The 17,367-nt window shown below is 38.6% G+C and overlaps 1 protein-coding gene across 1 annotated transcript; it reads right to left on the bottom strand.

Moving 5' to 3' along the window:
- Window positions 1-1,488: 1,488 nt before the first annotated feature.
- Window positions 1,489-16,086, bottom strand: LOC310928734 (aryl-hydrocarbon-interacting protein-like 1; the record flags this gene model as incomplete). The annotated part of the gene is made up of 9 exons (XM_083891374.1): window positions 1,489-2,027; window positions 3,146-3,287; window positions 7,622-7,818; window positions 7,915-8,127; window positions 11,060-11,201; window positions 11,694-11,870; window positions 13,191-13,379; window positions 14,379-14,558; window positions 15,991-16,086. The coding sequence occupies 9 exons, from the start codon at window positions 16,084-16,086 to the stop codon at window positions 1,489-1,491; spliced, it is 1,875 nt and encodes a 624-aa protein (XP_083747500.1).
- Window positions 16,087-17,367: the final 1,281 nt, after the last annotated feature.

Here is a 17,367-nt window from a genome sequence, read left to right on the forward strand (position 1 = left end):
AACCAATAACCATGTCGGGACAGTGAAAGTTAGAGCAGGCACTCGTGAGAGATCTGTGCTCTGTCAGGTGGTTTCATGACAGCGAGGACATTTGTTTGGGGACTTTTTTGAGAATTTTTTTTTTTACTTTTTTACTCAGATTTTGGACATGCTAACCTATGACTTTTTGTCAAATTTGAGACTGTTTTTTTTTTTTACTTTCTTTTAATCAGATTTTCGACAACATGCTAACCTATGACTTTTTTGTCAAATTTTGGACGACATACTAAAATACGACTTTATGGACTTATTATTATTTTTATTTTATTTTTTTCTCAGATTTTGGACGACATGCTAATAACCCTATGACCTCTTTTGTCCAATTTTGGACATTTTGGACGACATACTTAAGTACGACTTTTTTTAATCAGATTTTGGACGACATGCTAAAGTACGACATTTTGGTCCAATTTTGGCCAAATTCTTTTGTTACTTTTTTTTAATCAGAATTTGGACGACATGCTAACCTATAACATTAATATTCCCTGTGTTTCCTCTCTGCTGCTCTTCATGGTCATCTACCTGCATCTCCCGCTCTCTCTCACTGTGTTCATCTGAAGACACACACTCTCTCTCTCACACACACACACACACCCTGTGGTGTGACTGAAGCTGTGTGATTGAAGAATAAAGCTTCTCTCCACAGAGGCAGCAGTCACACCAGAGGATCCACAGCTCATGTTCTCCACACTTCTGCCACTGCATGTATTCACCCAACATGCTAAAAAAAAACACATTTACATTTTAACCTCCTCCTCCCCTTTCTGTGTTTTTTTTTATTGTTTTCTTTACCATAGTCGTGAGTTTACATCACCTCACATTACGATGACTCGCCTAACCTCAAATAAAGAGTTGAGAATACTAACAAACACAGTATAATATTACACACAAACACACACACACTTATACATTTACTGGTGAATAACTGTGTTTTTGTTCCATCATTAATATACCTCATTAATCATACAGATTTAAGTTTGTCTTACTGTCCAGCACCGAGACACTTCTCGTTGTCTTTTCTCTGGAGTTTTTAATCTGTATTTAAAAAAAAAAGTTTTTTTCTGAAGAAAGGCTTTTTACTGTATTAACATATAATATAGGTTTACTGGCTGCTTTCTACTTTTTTGTGTACAGAAATAAAACTTTGTATTTGGCAAACGCTCTCTCTCTGCCTCCTCCATGTGTTTGCAATTTTCCCTCTGAGAACAGAATAATGAAAGTTAACCTCGGACGGAGCCAAATAAAGGGTGTTTATATTCATTTTGCTTCTTGTATTTATATTTATGTTTGTATTTGCACGCAGCAGAATCAATATTTCCTGTTCAAATTTGAGGCTTCTCTCGCCTCCTGTTTCACCTCCCTCCCTGCAGCCATATTACTTTTCTTCCTGGGGTTTTCTGTTTTATTCATCTCTCTGCTTCTCTTAGTGAGTCACCATTTCCTTTCTTGTCACTCTATCACGCTTTGTTCCTCTGACTTGTTCTGCTCGGGTCCAGAGCAGAACTCGATTGGCGTTTGACCTTCTCTGTGTCCGTTATCAAACGCTGCTGATCTCCTGCTCACTACATTATCCTCTGGGTCTACTGTACGTTCTAGATTTTCATGATCTAAGCCATCCTCGCTCTGCAGCTTCTCGCTGTGCTCTGCTTTCACATGTGGGATTTCCTCTGTCGATGCATCATCTTCTGGTCCCTCTTCCCCTTTAGCGTCATTCTCCTCACTCTTTTTATCTGCTTCACTTCTCTGTATAAACCCAATCTGCTTGTTTCTTGCAGCGGCCCACTTCTCCTGCGTCGTGTCCCAGTAGGTCTTGTTGTGCTGGGCGTGCATGTTGCGAACGCGCTCTCCCAGCTTCTTCAGCTCCCGACGGACCAAAGGTTTGAACTCGGGCTCGAGCTTCTCCAGCGTTTCAAAGTCCCGCCGAGCTTCGGCTTGGTTGCACAGGGCGGCGTGAGCTTGAGCCCGCTGGAACACGGCTTTAACGTTACCTATATGGAGCACAAGAGGTAAACTACAGTGTAAGCTACAGCCAGTTAGCAAGAGCAAAGTGGAGAGAGGGGAAAGGAAAGAGAAGTAAATGACGGGGAGAGAACGAAGCACAAGAACAGTGATTTCACATCAGCCTCGACGATAAATAATTCAGTCACAGCAGAAACAAGAAGAGAAAAACAGTGAATTGACTTTTTGACTGTGATGTGTCCGTGGGAGAGTGCCACGGGAATGAACGTGAGACTAAAGTATGACTTTTTTTGTCAAATTTTGTAAAAAAAAAAAGGCTAATTTTGGACGACATATGACTTTTTTTTGTCAAATTTTGGACCAATTTTTTTTTTTTCTCAGATTTTGGATGACATGCTTACCTCTGACTTTTTTGTCAAAGTTTGGACGACATGCTTAAGTATGACTTTTTTGCCAAATTTTGTACTATTTTTTTTGTCAAATTTTGGACGACATGACTTTTTTTTGTCAAATTTTGGACCAATTTTTTTTTTTCTCAGATTTTGGATGACATGCTTACCTCTGACTTTTTTGTCAAAGTTTGGACGACATGCTTAAGTATGACTTTTTTGCCAAATTTTGTAAAAAAAAAATTGTCAAATTTTGGACGACATGACTTTTTTGTCAAATTTTGGACAATTTTTTTTTTTTACTTTTTTCTCAGATTTTGGAAGACGTACTAAAGTATGACTTTTTTTGTCAAATTTTAGACAAATATTTTTTTTGACTTTTTGAAAGAGAAGTAAATGACGGGGGGAGAGAAGGAAGCAGAAGAACAACGATTTCACATCAGCCTCGACGATAAATAATTCAGTCACAGCAGAAACAAAAGAGAAAAACAATGAATTCACTTGTTTGACTGTGATCCATGGCAGAGTGCCACGGGAACAAGCGTGAGACTCGGTTTTCTTCTCTCTGCGATAAACAAAGATTGCTGCAGGATGAAGGGCAGGGTTTTTTTCACTGAGGGCCAGACCATAATGTTCACCAGCAGCAGCAGCACTTGATGTTTTCTCAGCTTAAAGAATAACCCGAGCGTGATCCTGTGGGTCCACTTTGATTCCTCTCCTTACAAAACCTTACAAAATAACACACACACACACACTACCTTTATGTGTCTTCAGCAGCGCGTCGACGAGCTCCACCACCTCCTGGAACTCCTTCAGCTCCAGCTTGCACTGGCCGAGGTTGAGGCTCAGCGGGAGGCGAACTTTCTCCAGCGAGGCCCAGTCGTCGCCGTGAGCGTCCACCTGGAGAGGCACAACACAGAAGAAGAGGTGGGTGATGGATGATGGAGGAAATGCTGAGAAGATGACAACAGGAAGAGAGCTGAAACTATAAAGGGCTGAAGAGGATTGGATGTTGACAGAGAGGGAGGTGAGAAGAGAAGACGACAGGGTTTATTGTGTAAGAGAGAACGAGGTGTGGCAGAGGAAGAGAAAGAGGCTCAGGTGAGCGCTGCTGCTGTCACACTGACGTCTCTGTGGGTAGCTTTTATTTTTACTGTTCTTTCTCTTCTTTGACAGCAAACACACGGCGCCGGACGAGCTCCAAAAACAACAACAAAAAGATAATTATAGTGTACAAAGCTTTTTAGACTACTTTTAGGCACATTCATGTATTCATCACGCTGACGGTGGTCGCAATTATGGCGCAGCTTCAGTCCTGGCGTCCGTCATCATCACAGGATTTTATTCAACATGTCGTTGTCGTTACTTTTTTTGTGAAATGTTGGACAACATACTAACCTATGACTTTTTTGTCAAATTTTGAAATATATCTTTTTTTTTTACTTTTTTGTCAAAAAAAATTCCGATTTTTTTTTTGTCAGATTTCGGACAAACATTTTTTTTTTTACTTTTTTTGACAAAATATTTTTTTTTTTACTTTTTTTGTCAAATTTTTGAAATAAAAATCAAAAAAGATTTAGTCAAATTTTGGACACCATTTTTAAAAAAAAACTTTTTTTGGGACATTTTTTCGAATATTTTTTTTGTAAAATTTCGGACATTTTTTTTTTTAAACTGATTTTTTTTTTATGTCAAATCTTGGGAAAAAAATAAAATTTTTGTGACTTTTTTGTCAACATTTCTTTTGACATTTCATTTTGGACGGTTTTCTCTTGTCTCTGTGGATAGCTATTATTTTTAGTGCTCTTTCTCTTCTCTCTGACAGCAAACACACGACGCCAGACGAGCTCCAAAAACAACAAAAAGATAATTATAGTGTACAAAGCTTTTTAGACTACTTTTAGGCACATTCATGTATTCATCACGCTGACGGTGGTCGCAATTATGGCGCAGCTTCAGTCCTGGCGTCCGTCATCATCACAGGATTTTATTCAACATGTCGTTGTCGTTACTTTTTTTGTGAAATGTTGGACAACATACTAACCTATGACTTTTTTGTCAAATTTTGAAATATATCTTTTTTTTTTACTTTTTTGTCAAAAAAAATTCCGATTTTTTTTTTGTCAGATTTCGGACAAACATTTTTTTTTTTACTTTTTTTGACAAAATATTTTTTTTTTTACTTTTTTTGTCAAATTTTTGAAATAAAAATCAAAAAAGATTTAGTCAAATTTTGGACACCATTTTTAAAAAAAAACTTTTTTTGGGACATTTTTTCGAATATTTTTTTTGTAAAATTTCGGACATTTTTTTTTTTAAACTGATGACTTTTTTTGTCAAATCTTGGGAAAAAAATAAAATTTTTGTGACTTTTTTGTCAACATTTCTTTTGACATTTCATTTTGGACGGTTTTCTCTTGTCTCTGTGGATAGCTATTATTTTTAGTGCTCTTTCTCTTCTCTCTGACAGCAAACACACGACGCCAGACGAGCTCCAAAAACAACAAAAAGATAATTATAGTGTACAAAGCTTTTTAGACTACTTTTAGGCACATTCATGTATTCATCACGCTGACGGTGGTCGCAATTATGGTGCAGCGTCAGTCCTGGCGTCCGTCATCATCACAGGATTTTATTCAACATGTCGTTGTCGTTACTTTTTTTGTGAAATGTTGGACAACATACTAACCTATGACTTTTTTGTCAAATTTTGAAATATATCTTTTTTTTTTACTTTTTTGTCAAAAAAAATTCCGATTTTTTTTTTGTCAGATTTCGGACAAACATTTTTTTTTTTACTTTTTTTGACAAAATATTTTTTTTTTTACTTTTTTTGTCAAATTTTTGAAATAAAAATCAAAAAAGATTTAGTCAAATTTTGGACACCATTTTTAAAAAAAAACTTTTTTTGGGACATTTTTTCGAATATTTTTTTTGTAAAATTTCGGACATTTTTTTTTTTAAACTGATGACTTTTTTTGTCAAATCTTGGGAAAAAAATAAAATTTTTGTGACTTTTTTGTCAACATTTCTTTTGACATTTCATTTTGGACGGTTTTCTCTTGTCTCTGTGGATAGCTATTATTTTTAGTGCTCTTTCTCTTCTCTCTGACAGCAAACACACGACGCCAGACGAGCTCCAAAAACAACAAAAAGATAATTATAGTGTACAAAGCTTTTTAGACTACTTTTAGGCACATTCATGTATTCATCACGCTGACGGTGGTCGCAATTATGGCGCAGCTTCAGTCCTGGCGTCCGTCATCATCACAGGATTTTATTCAACATGTCGTTGTCGTTACTTTTTTTGTGAAATGTTGGACAACATACTAACCTATGACTTTTTTGTCAAATTTTGAAATATATCTTTTTTTTTTACTTTTTTGTCAAAAAAAATTCCGATTTTTTTTTTGTCAGATTTCGGACAAACATTTTTTTTTTTACTTTTTTTGACAAAATATTTTTTTTTTTACTTTTTTTGTCAAATTTTTGAAATAAAAATCAAAAAAGATTTAGTCAAATTTTGGACACCATTTTTAAAAAAAAACTTTTTTTGGGACATTTTTTCGAATATTTTTTTTGTAAAATTTCGGACATTTTTTTTTTTAAACTGATGACTTTTTTTTGTCAAATCTTGGGAAAAAAATAAAATTTTTGTGACTTTTTTGTCAACATTTCTTTTGACATTTCATTTTGGACGGTTTTCTCTTGTCTCTGTGGATAGCTATTATTTTTAGTGCTCTTTCTCTTCTCTCTGACAGCAAACACACGACGCCAGACGAGCTCCAAAAACAACAAAAAGATAATTATAGTGTACAAAGCTTTTTAGACTACTTTTAGGCACATTCATGTATTCATCACGCTGACGGTGGTCGCAATTATGGCGCAGCTTCAGTCCTGGCGTCCGTCATCATCACAGGATTTTATTCAACATGTCGTTGTCGTTACTTTTTTTGTGAAATGTTGGACAACATACTAACCTATGACTTTTTTGTCAAATTTTGAAATATATCTTTTTTTTTTACTTTTTTGTCAAAAAAAATTCCGATTTTTTTTTTGTCAGATTTCGGACAAACATTTTTTTTTTTACTTTTTTTGACAAAATATTTTTTTTTTTACTTTTTTTGTCAAATTTTTGAAATAAAAATCAAAAAAGATTTAGTCAAATTTTGGACACCATTTTAAAAAAAAAACTTTTTTTGGGACATTTTTTCGAATATTTTTTTTGTAAAATTTCGGACATTTTTTTTTTTAAACTGATGACTTTTTTTTGTCAAATCTTGGGAAAAAAATAAAATTTTTGTGACTTTTTTGTCAACATTTCTTTTGACATTTCATTTTGGACGGTTTTCTCTTGTCTCTGTGGATAGCTATTATTTTTAGTGCTCTTTCTCTTCTCTCTGACAGCAAACACACGACGCCAGACGAGCTCCAAAAACAACAAAAAGATAATTATAGTGTACAAAGCTTTTTAGACTACTTTTAGGCACATTCATGTATTCATCACGCTGACGGTGGTCGCAATTATGGCGCAGCTTCAGTCCTGGCGTCCGTCATCATCACAGGATTTTATTCAACATGTCGTTGTCGTTACTTTTTTTGTGAAATGTTGGACAACATACTAACCTATGACTTTTTTGTCAAATTTTGAAATATATCTTTTTTTTTTACTTTTTTGTCAAAAAAAATTCCGATTTTTTTTTTGTCAGATTTCGGACAAACATTTTTTTTTTTACTTTTTTTGACAAAATATTTTTTTTTTTACTTTTTTTGTCAAATTTTTGAAATAAAAATCAAAAAAGATTTAGTCAAATTTTGGACACCATTTTTAAAAAAAAACTTTTTTTGGGACATTTTTTCGAATATTTTTTTTGTAAAATTTCGGACATTTTTTTTTTTAAACTGATGACTTTTTTTTGTCAAATCTTGGGAAAAAAATAAAATTTTTGTGACTTTTTTGTCAACATTTCTTTTGACATTTCATTTTGGACGGTTTTCTCTTGTCTCTGTGGATAGCTATTATTTTTAGTGCTCTTTCTCTTCTCTCTGACAGCAAACACACGACGCCAGACGAGCTCTAAAAACAACAAAAAGATAATTATAGTGTACAAAGCTTTTTCAGACTACTTTTTGACACATTCATGTATTCACCACGTTGGCGGTGGTTGCAATTACACCGGAGCGTCAGTCAACGTGTCGTTTTTCACAAACTTTTTTCTCCTTGTGACATTTACCTTCTTTTGAAGGAAGTCCACGTATTCTATGGCGTCGGTGAACTTGACGCGAGCCTCCTGAAAGTGTTTCTCCTTGATGAGGAAGTTTCCTTCCTTCTGCAGGAACATGATGAGCCTCAGCATCTGCTGCCAGTCCTTCCCTTCTGTTTTGTCGCCTGCTTCCTCTCCACCCTGCTGTGTCGGCTTGACCACGCTTTCTTCATCCCTTTGTTCCTCAGATTCATTTGTACTCTCTGTGGTGACACTTTCATCTCCCCTCTCTTCTTCCTCCTCCTCCTCCTCATCATTCTTGCTCTCCTTCTTCTTCTCCAGCATATTCCAGTACGCCTCCTTCTCCTCCCAGTACTTCTCCTTCATGCGCTCCGACAGCGCCTTCAGCTCTCTGCCGACCAGAGAAGCCAGGCTGACGTCGAGCTGGGCCACAGTGTTGAAGTCTCTGCGAGCCTCCTTCTCGTTCCACACTGCGGCGTGAGCCTTGGCTCTCTTGTAGTAGCCCTTTACACAGTCTGAAGCAACAGGGATGTGAATAAATGGAAGAAAAAAGGCAGTCAATTTTTAACACCTTATGTAGGAAAATTCTTAATTCACGTCGTAATAGAGGTAGAATAAGGTTATGTAGAATAAGGTGTTAATACGTGCTTAACGATTACTAACAAATGGCTAGTATGCTACTTGCTAACATGCTCGTAAGCACCTAGTTAATGGTGAATATTAATGTGTTCTCTAATCTAAAGCGATTAGTGATTAAGTAATGATTTCAGGATTAGCACGTCTCAGATGAGGAGCTTGCAAACGCTTTCATGTTAGTTCTTTAAAATCAAACGTGGAGAAAGAATCTGTTCACTGCCAAAAACATGTTGGAATCTGGACACACACACACACACACACATTAAGGCTTCTGTTTTAGCAGATAAGGCTTGGGTCAGACACAATTTTTCTCTTCACTCCTCCTCATTTAATTTCCCTCTTATGCTTAATCTCTGTCGGAGTATAACATTTAAACAGATTACTTTGTCACCCCCCAGCGAAAGCTTTTCTAAAGAACAGCTGACATTAAGGGATGAAGCGGCAGCGGCTGATACAGGCGACGTGATATAGATGACGAGTGAGAAGAGCAGGGAGGGGGGAAAAGAGAAAAGGAGGCAAATTGTGAAAATGAACTAGAAATGTTGAAGTGTGGCTGCAAAAAGAGAGGTTTGGATCATTCATGTAGGGATTATGATGAGAGTTGGAAGCTTGAATTGGGCCAGTGGAGCTCAGACAGTCCAAAAAACCAAACATACTAAATGCTTAATAACTAAAATGCATTAAAACTAAATGCCTCACCCTTAACCTAAACCCAATTATTCTACCCATAACCCTCAAACCAGGTCTTAACCATCCCCTTAAAAAGCCCTTTAAAGATGTGAGGAACAGCCTAAAATGTCCTCACTGTGTGGTTTCTACGATCTCTGGTCCTCACAAAGCAACAAACACAAGAACGCACACACACACACACACAAAACAATAAATATGAAAGTGTGAATTCAGCGGGTGAGGGACAGGGAGCAAAATAAAGACAGCGCCACAGTTGTGGCTGCTGTCGCTCCGTGAGGGGCATAATAATTCATGAGGCTCTGAAGTGGAGGCTGTGCCAGAGTACCAGCTCCTCCAGGATGAGATGAGTCGCCACGGGTTTGACAGGACAATTCCCCCCAGAGCTGCAGCAACTGCAAAACCTCTGCAGTCATGTCAACTTCAGACCCACACACACACACACACACACACACACACACACACACACACACACACACACACACAGAGCTACAGCCTCATGACTGGGCTCTCTGATCTTTAACTGTGATTATAGCCCTGTGTCTGCAGAGCTCTGCTTTTTTTCTACACCTCCTTCTCCTTCATTCACAAAGTATAATTATACATATTATACCTTAGACATATTATACCCTATTTCTCCAAGTTAGTTCCCTGGTGTCCTAATGAACATGTCTGTGACGTGCTTTGGTCAAAACACCTTCAGGATGAATCACCACAGCAGTTCAATCACCCTGAACAAAACAGCCCTGTTTTGAGTGCGCTGTCTCTTTAAATATGCAAATGAGACACCGGAAACTACGTCAGCGTCACTGAGGCTCTGGCAGCTAACAGCTAACAACAGTTAGCATTGGGAAAAGCCATCGTTATTGCCGACTCTAGCCGGCACATTGCCGTATATGTACATCATATATAAAATGTAAATCCTCTGAAGCTGGAAGTTTGTGTAGAACTCAAACTCGAGAAGAACAGAAGACTTCGCCGACTTCCGCTCTTCCGGATACGAATGACGTAGCTATGACGCAGGAGTCAACATGGCGTGTTTTATCCGGACCACAAAAACATGAGTGAGTCATCTTTTTTCACATTTTGCCAACTCGTTAGGCCTCCAGAGTCCTAAATATAAGTATTACAGTGATTAAAAAGTTAACTTTGCCTCCTTAACATGTATATTTTAATGACAAAGAGAGTGGTATTCATATATCTGCACTGATCCCACTTGACAAATTAAAATACATCAAATCTTTCTCATTCTTAGTTACAGATGAATATTTGAACAGTTATGTTGATATTATTACTTGCTATTTAACCCTTTACGACCAATTTAACCCTTTTAACCATAAAATTTCGGAAATTTCCAGAATAACTTTAAGTATGCTAAAATAGTGTACTAACAATTTAAAATGACAAAAAAAACAAAAAAAACGCTGTAGTTGTACTGTTGTACACCAGCTTTTCAATGTTAAATCTGAAATTTGAGTCTATTTCTGATTTATTTAATGTTATATTCATTGAAAAAAAAAGTGCCTTTCCTTCAGGAATAAGTAGATAGAGTCTCATTTAACTTTTTAAAATGATAAATAAACCAGGGTTCCTACACAGTATGGAATATAATTTGAGTAATTTCCAGGTCTGGATAAGATGGAAAAATGTTTGTGTTGTTTCCAGACTATTATCTCACTTTAAAATAAAATATTAATAAATACAAATCAAAACAAGTTGCTAACACAAACATAGCCTACCTGCAGCTGATATGAAACTATTCAAGCTGGCTGTAGAGTGGTGTCGGGTTACCATGGTTACCGTTCGACGTACAACTGCGATTCTCATTTATTGAATTTTTTTCCATACGTGTCGTCACCTATTGTCAGCAGCGACAGTGTCAAGTTTTCCTAGCTTTGCTTTTGCTTCATGAAGAATGAGTGAAGGATTTTTAAACCATTTATTTACATAATCAGCATCTGACGATTGTTATTCAGATGTTTAATATTGACTGAAAAATCCTCCGAGAAGTCTGGAAAAGTATGGAATTTTGAAATCGAAAATGTGTAGAAACTCTGATAAACGTGTGTCTGTGTAAAAAAAAAAGTAGTGTATGTGCAGTGTTGTCTGATTGTGTGCCTTTACCTTTGTGTTTCTCCAGCAGTTCAGTGGTGTGCTCTATGACCTCATAATACTCCTCCAGCTCCAGCATACACTGGCAGTAATTCAGCTCCAGAGGGATGATCATTCGACCCAAGTTAATGTAGTCTATATCGCCCGGCATCTCCTAAACAACACACACTCACACATATGCACAAAAACGCACAAAGGAGAACAAGAAGTCGATAAGTGCTTGTTGTTGCGTTGCTCGGCATTTCCGACACACATTTTAATAATGTATGTGTGGATGCAGGAGTTTGAAAATCTTCATAAGGAAAACGGAGCTTTTACTGTTTGCACTTAGAGAGCGCGAGCAGCTTTCAGTCAGCACGCAACATCAATCTGTCTGAAGCTGCCAAAACGCACTCTGGTGCACAAAACACCCAGCGTACGCTCTCTCATCATCATCTCATACACAACTTGTCCTTACACCCTCCTCTCATCATAGACTCCACAAATCTCTCTCTCTCTGTGTAATGAGGGACACAAGTGAAGCAGAGCAAAACAGGAATCTCCCAGTGGGAAAGAGTCGGAGCTGAACGTCCCATAAATTTAAAAATCCTGGAAAAAAAACATCATAGAATTCACGTTGCACCGCTGCCCCCTTTGCTTTGCTCACTCTGGACTGGACTGTTTTGAGCAGCAGGACGGCCTCTTTGTACTTGCTGGCGGCCTCGCTGAACTGCCTCTGCTTGACCAGAGTGTTGCCGCGCATGTGGAGAACAGGCACCGTCTGCAGCTTCTCATCTTTCTCCATCATCCACGACTCTCTGGGGTAAGACATGGGGTCTCCCACCTGGAGAAAGCAAGGGGTAGACAAATAAACACGTCAAACTGCAGAAATGTCCTGGCCCACAGAACATTGGATTAATTTATAAAACACAATATATAAACACTACTGTTCAAAGGTTTGGCGTCACCTATGCAATTTGTTGTTGTGTTTTTCCGTTAAAAGTCACACTTTTATTCATCAAAAGAGTTGCAAAATGAATAGATAGACATTGGCAAGATTAGAAATAATGATTTTCATTCAAAACATAAGGGTTTTCTAATTGTCCAATAGCATTCTGACACGATCAGCAAACACAATGTACCATTAGAACAGTGGAAATGGGCCTCTATACACCTATGTACATATTCCATTAAAAACCAGCAGCTAGAATAGTCGTTTACCACATTAACAATGTATAGAGTGTATTTATGATTCATTTAATGTTATATTTATTGAAGATTATTTTTTCCTTCAAAAATAAGGACATTTCTAAGTGACCACAAACCTTTGAATGGTGTATTTTATTACAAATTACAGACCCTGAATACCGACACAGTTATTTGTTGGATTCATGAAATAACAGAGATGAAGTTTTAACTTGCAGTATTTTAATGTTGCATTAAAATGTTGAATAAAAACCAAGATTTAAGATTGAGGACACATTTAACTCGAAATGCTAATAAGACTTTAAACTAGAAAACTAGGTGCTTACTAACATGCATATAAATAGTATACTAGCCCTTTATTAGTAAATATTAAGCATGTATTAACAGCTAATTAGCTTATGTAGGAAAAATCTTAATTCCTGTCGTAATAGAGGCAGAATAAGGTTATGTAGAATAATATGTGCTTAATGATTACTAATAAAGAGCTAGTATGCAACTTATATGCATGTTAGTAATCACCTAGTTAATGGTGAATATGTGTTACTGATGTTTTTTACCATGGAAAACTTCCTCCACTGCTGAGCAGCTGTCACCACACTCACAGACAAACAACAGGGAAAACTATCTGAAATTATGTTAATTCACTTCCACCAGTGCTGAGCGCTCCCTCCTGGTGAGTTTCAAAAATGTCGTAGATATAATAATATTATATATATATATTATTTCAAAGCCGAATGTTTTTCAGCGAGAGAGGGACTTGAGGTTTGTCATTTTCTGTCAGACGAGTTTACGAGAATGTGTGCAGGAGTGTCTTAGATGTGGAGGAGAGTTTTTTTGAACTGTCAGTCAATGTTTGCAGATGCTAAAAGTGAAATAAAGTCTGTTTATTATGAAACAGCAGGACAGCTGATTGGTCCACTTCATGTTTTATAATAATAACGTCCTATTTTTTACCGACCTGCAGCAGCTCCATGATGAATATGAGCGGCTGAGGAGTTCTCATGATCTCGTCCAGCTCTGGGAAGCCGGTGGAGTGATAGTGGAACATGTTCCCCATGCCGCACATGTGCCTCTGGCCCTCCAGGGGGTCTTTCCCCTGAGCTATCAGCCTCATTCCCTTGGAGACAATGGGATACAAGCCTGTGTGCTGCGGAAGGAAAACATCAACATTAATAATGAAGTGCTCTGATGCTGCCGGCCAGTTCAATCCGTCCCACACGAGAGGTAGGTGTCCAAAGATTTCACTTGCAAAAGTTTACATTTTTTGTTGTGTTTTCCATTAAAAGTCAGACTTTTATTCATCATAAGAGTTGCAAAATGAATAGAAAATATAGTCAAGACATTGACAAGATTAGAAATAATGATTTTATTCAAAATAATAATTCTGCCCTCTCGTCAAAGAACCAGTAAAACTGTTTTTAGCTGTGCTAACATCATTGCACAAGGGTTTTCAATAGAACGTTAGTTAATAGTTAATAGTTAACGCCATTCACGACGTTAACACGTTTCCATGACGACTGAGCGGGAAAAGACACGTGTGAAGTCACGTTTACGTACTGTGGCACCGGAGTCCAGGCACCGTTTACCAGTTAGCTCCGTTAGCTGCTTTAGCGACGTTAGCACGCCTACAGTCGAACTGTAGCGGTCTGTTTATGAAACGAAAAGAGCAGAGCTACAAATAATCAGCGTACCTGTGTACTGTGTATGTGTGCCTCTGTTTTTAAAGTTTAGCGTTACTTTAGAGACTGATTTTAACAATCACATAAAGTCACATAAAAATTACTTCACGCACATCTTTTTCCAGTCAGTTGGAAATGCGTCATGTGACGCCGTTATACTAGTTTTCAAGGGTTTTCTAATCATCCAATAGTCTTCTAACACCATTAGAAAACACAATGTACCATTAGAACAGTGGAAATGGGCCTCTATACACCTATGTACATATTTCATTAAAACCAGACGTTTGCAGCTAGAATAGTCGTTTACCACATTAACAATGTATACAGTGTATTTCTATTCATTGAAAAAAAGGGTTTTTTTTTCAATAAGGACATTTCTAAGTGAGCCAAAACTTTACAACGGGAAAAAACAACAGATTTTGCACATAAAGTGGTTGTAATACTGAGCGTTTAGGAGTTGAACTCACAGTGGCATCACACCAGAACTCGGCCACCTCGCCAGTCCTCATGGACGTCAGCAGAGTCTCCCACACTTCCATCTTAAACATCTTCCCCACAAAGATCTCTGCCGGTCGCCCGGCCAGACGACTGTCGTCCACGACGGTTCGCTCAAAGTCGTCCAGCAGTGTCTGGAAGTGGAACACCAGCTTGGAGCAGAGAGGGAGAGAGTGAGGCTTTTCATCATGCAAAAGTAGTAGTGCCTGATAAATTTGCCCGGAAACTTCGTACATGACACAAGAGACCGGAACTTGACCCAACAGGAAGTGGATTATTTGAATTTAGCTGCCGTTTCTCCACAAAACAGGAAGTACCCCTGTAACTTGGCCGAACATCGACCAATTTGTTCCATATGTGACATCATCAGGGAGAACCGCCCCCTGAACATGTCTTGCATGCCTTGACCTGCACACAGGAAGTAGGTCATCCCAAACAGGAAGTGCCGTGTAACGGAAATTGGCCGATCTGCTCGAAACTTCATATTTAAGACCAGGGACCCGCCTTCTACACGTCGTGGTTGATTCAGCATTAATGGGATTTATTGAGTGAGGGAGACGAGGAGAACATTCCAGGAATTTCCAGGAATTTCAACAGGTCCTTGCACCACTGTGTGAAAACTAAGGATCTCATAATTAATAGAATTTTACTTAATTTTTCAGTCAGTCCATGAATGAGCCCAACATTTATTCTTATAATAATTTAACATACAATACAAATTGTATTCACTGTATGTACAGTGTGTGTTTATGAGGATATTCACTAGGGGTGAGAATCGTTTACTGTCTCACGATTTGATTTTATATTGATTCTGAATCGTAGTAAATGAGAATTTTGGCAGACCCCTGATATTAACATGTATAACTAGATCAAATCTAACGTGCACAATGTGCAGTTGTTGATATTTTGCATTCCTACATGTATTATTACATGTCCCCTTTTATCTTGTTATTACTTTAATCTTCATGCATTATTACAGCTTTTGATCTGAATTTCTATCACATATTTGAACAGAACACAGACAACGTCATGTGTTTTCCGTCTGTATCACATCATCCACACGACTTACACTGTACAATTATCCTGGCTCTGCCGTGCTACCTTCTATTTATAGCCTGACAGATTGTGTATAATGGCCTAATAACTGTGTGAGCAACTGGGGGGGAATCATCTTACCAGGAGTCAAACACACACACACACACACTGACACAGGTAAATGGAAATTGGTGCTGGCGTTGTCGTGGAGAATGTTTGTCACCGTGTCCAGGCTCGCTGCCACATGGCTGGGTCTAGATCAGCGGACGAAACAGAAACACGAGACGCCGTGCCAAAAGACATGTCGCTGATTTGGCCCGACCAAATGTTTGCTCTGCGCGACAGCAGCCAGATACAGAACCACATTTCCTCACATCGTGAATAATTCAACGGCGGCTAATTGAAGTGGGCAAATACAACAGTGGCTAAAAATAGACGGACGCCTTATCTGCGGAGCATAATTACATCACTTTAGCATCACTTGTAGTTCACTTCAGCAGCAGCGTTATTACGGTCATTAGTTGTACTCTCATGTGACATTGACTGTACCTTTGTCCCAGGTGGACAGTGTGGCAGTGGTCCTGTGCCTCCAGACAGAATCTTCTTCCTGACGCCTGGGTGTGTGAGAAGGTAAGTCTCCTCCATCGTCTCTCTCTCTTTCTCTCTTTCTGCCTTGGGCAGTACTTTTTGGGGGGATTTCTTTCCTCTCCAGGTCTGTGTTCTTCTGGCTTTCTAATTATCCTGTGGAGAAGTGCTTTGGCAGGTGAGCTGCTCTCTGACAGATGGTTCGGATTAGACAGGGTTTGGAGACGGCCACTTTAATCTGGAGAGCTAATCCCTCACCTGCCCTCTCTGCCATTGGTGCAGCAGAAAGAAACAGCAGAGGAGAGGAGGTGATGATGATGATGATGATGACCACACGGTCATGTGGTCCAGAGAGTTTCAGATCACTCTCGGACAAGTAGAGATCATTATTGTCGAGGGGAGTTTATTCTAATGACATGATGATGATGATGGCTTTGTAATTTAACTGTCAGGTCATGGTGACACAGAGTACTCACAGAGAATCACAGCAGACTGTGCTTTACTGCTCAGGCCTGCTTCACCCACACCACATTTCTGCAAGGTAACCACGCCCAGCAATGATGTCAACATTTATTTACATATATATTATATATATATATGTGTTCTGTATTCAGACACCTGCACCTTATTGGAGGCAAATTTGGCAGTGGACGGATCAGCACAGTCTGCATATAAAGCCTTATACACACTAAGCTCTGACACCTGTCTTTCATATAGGAAGCAGGAAAGAACTGCCACTCTGGAGATACTCAGACCCATTTAGCGCTATAGCTCTAGCATCACACAAACGCCGTTCTGCATGGACTTAGCATGTGCTCCTTTCTGCATGGAGTTAGCATATTCTCCTTTCTGCGTGGCATATGAAGTTAGCATGTTCTCCTTTCTGCATAGACTTAGCATGTTCTCCTTTCTGCATGGAGTTAGCGTGTTCTACTTTCTGCATGGAGTTAGGATGTTCTCTTTTCTGAACGGCGTTAGCAGGTTCTCCTTTCTGCGTGGAGTTAGCATATTGTCATTTCTGCATGGCGTTAGCATGTTCTCCTTATTGCGTGGAGTAGGCATGTTCTCCTTTCTGCACGGAGTTAGCATGTTCTCCACCTCCGTGAACATTGGTTTTCTCTGGGTTCTGAGTCCAAAAACATGCAGATTAGGGGATTAGCCAAATTGGACACTCTAATTTGACCATAGGTCTGAGTGGTAAATTGGATGGTTGTTGTCTATGTGTGACCCCGCCTTTGGCCCCATGTCAGCTGGGGTTAGCACCTAGCACCAGCGCCCCTTGTGGCCCTCATGTGGAGGATAAAGTGGTAGATGATGGATCTGGTCCGGCATCACAATTTA

This window comes from Microchirus variegatus, assembly GCF_963457635.1.
Source record: "Microchirus variegatus genome assembly, chromosome: 6".
Taxonomy (NCBI): Eukaryota; Metazoa; Chordata; class Actinopteri; order Pleuronectiformes; family Soleidae; genus Microchirus; species Microchirus variegatus.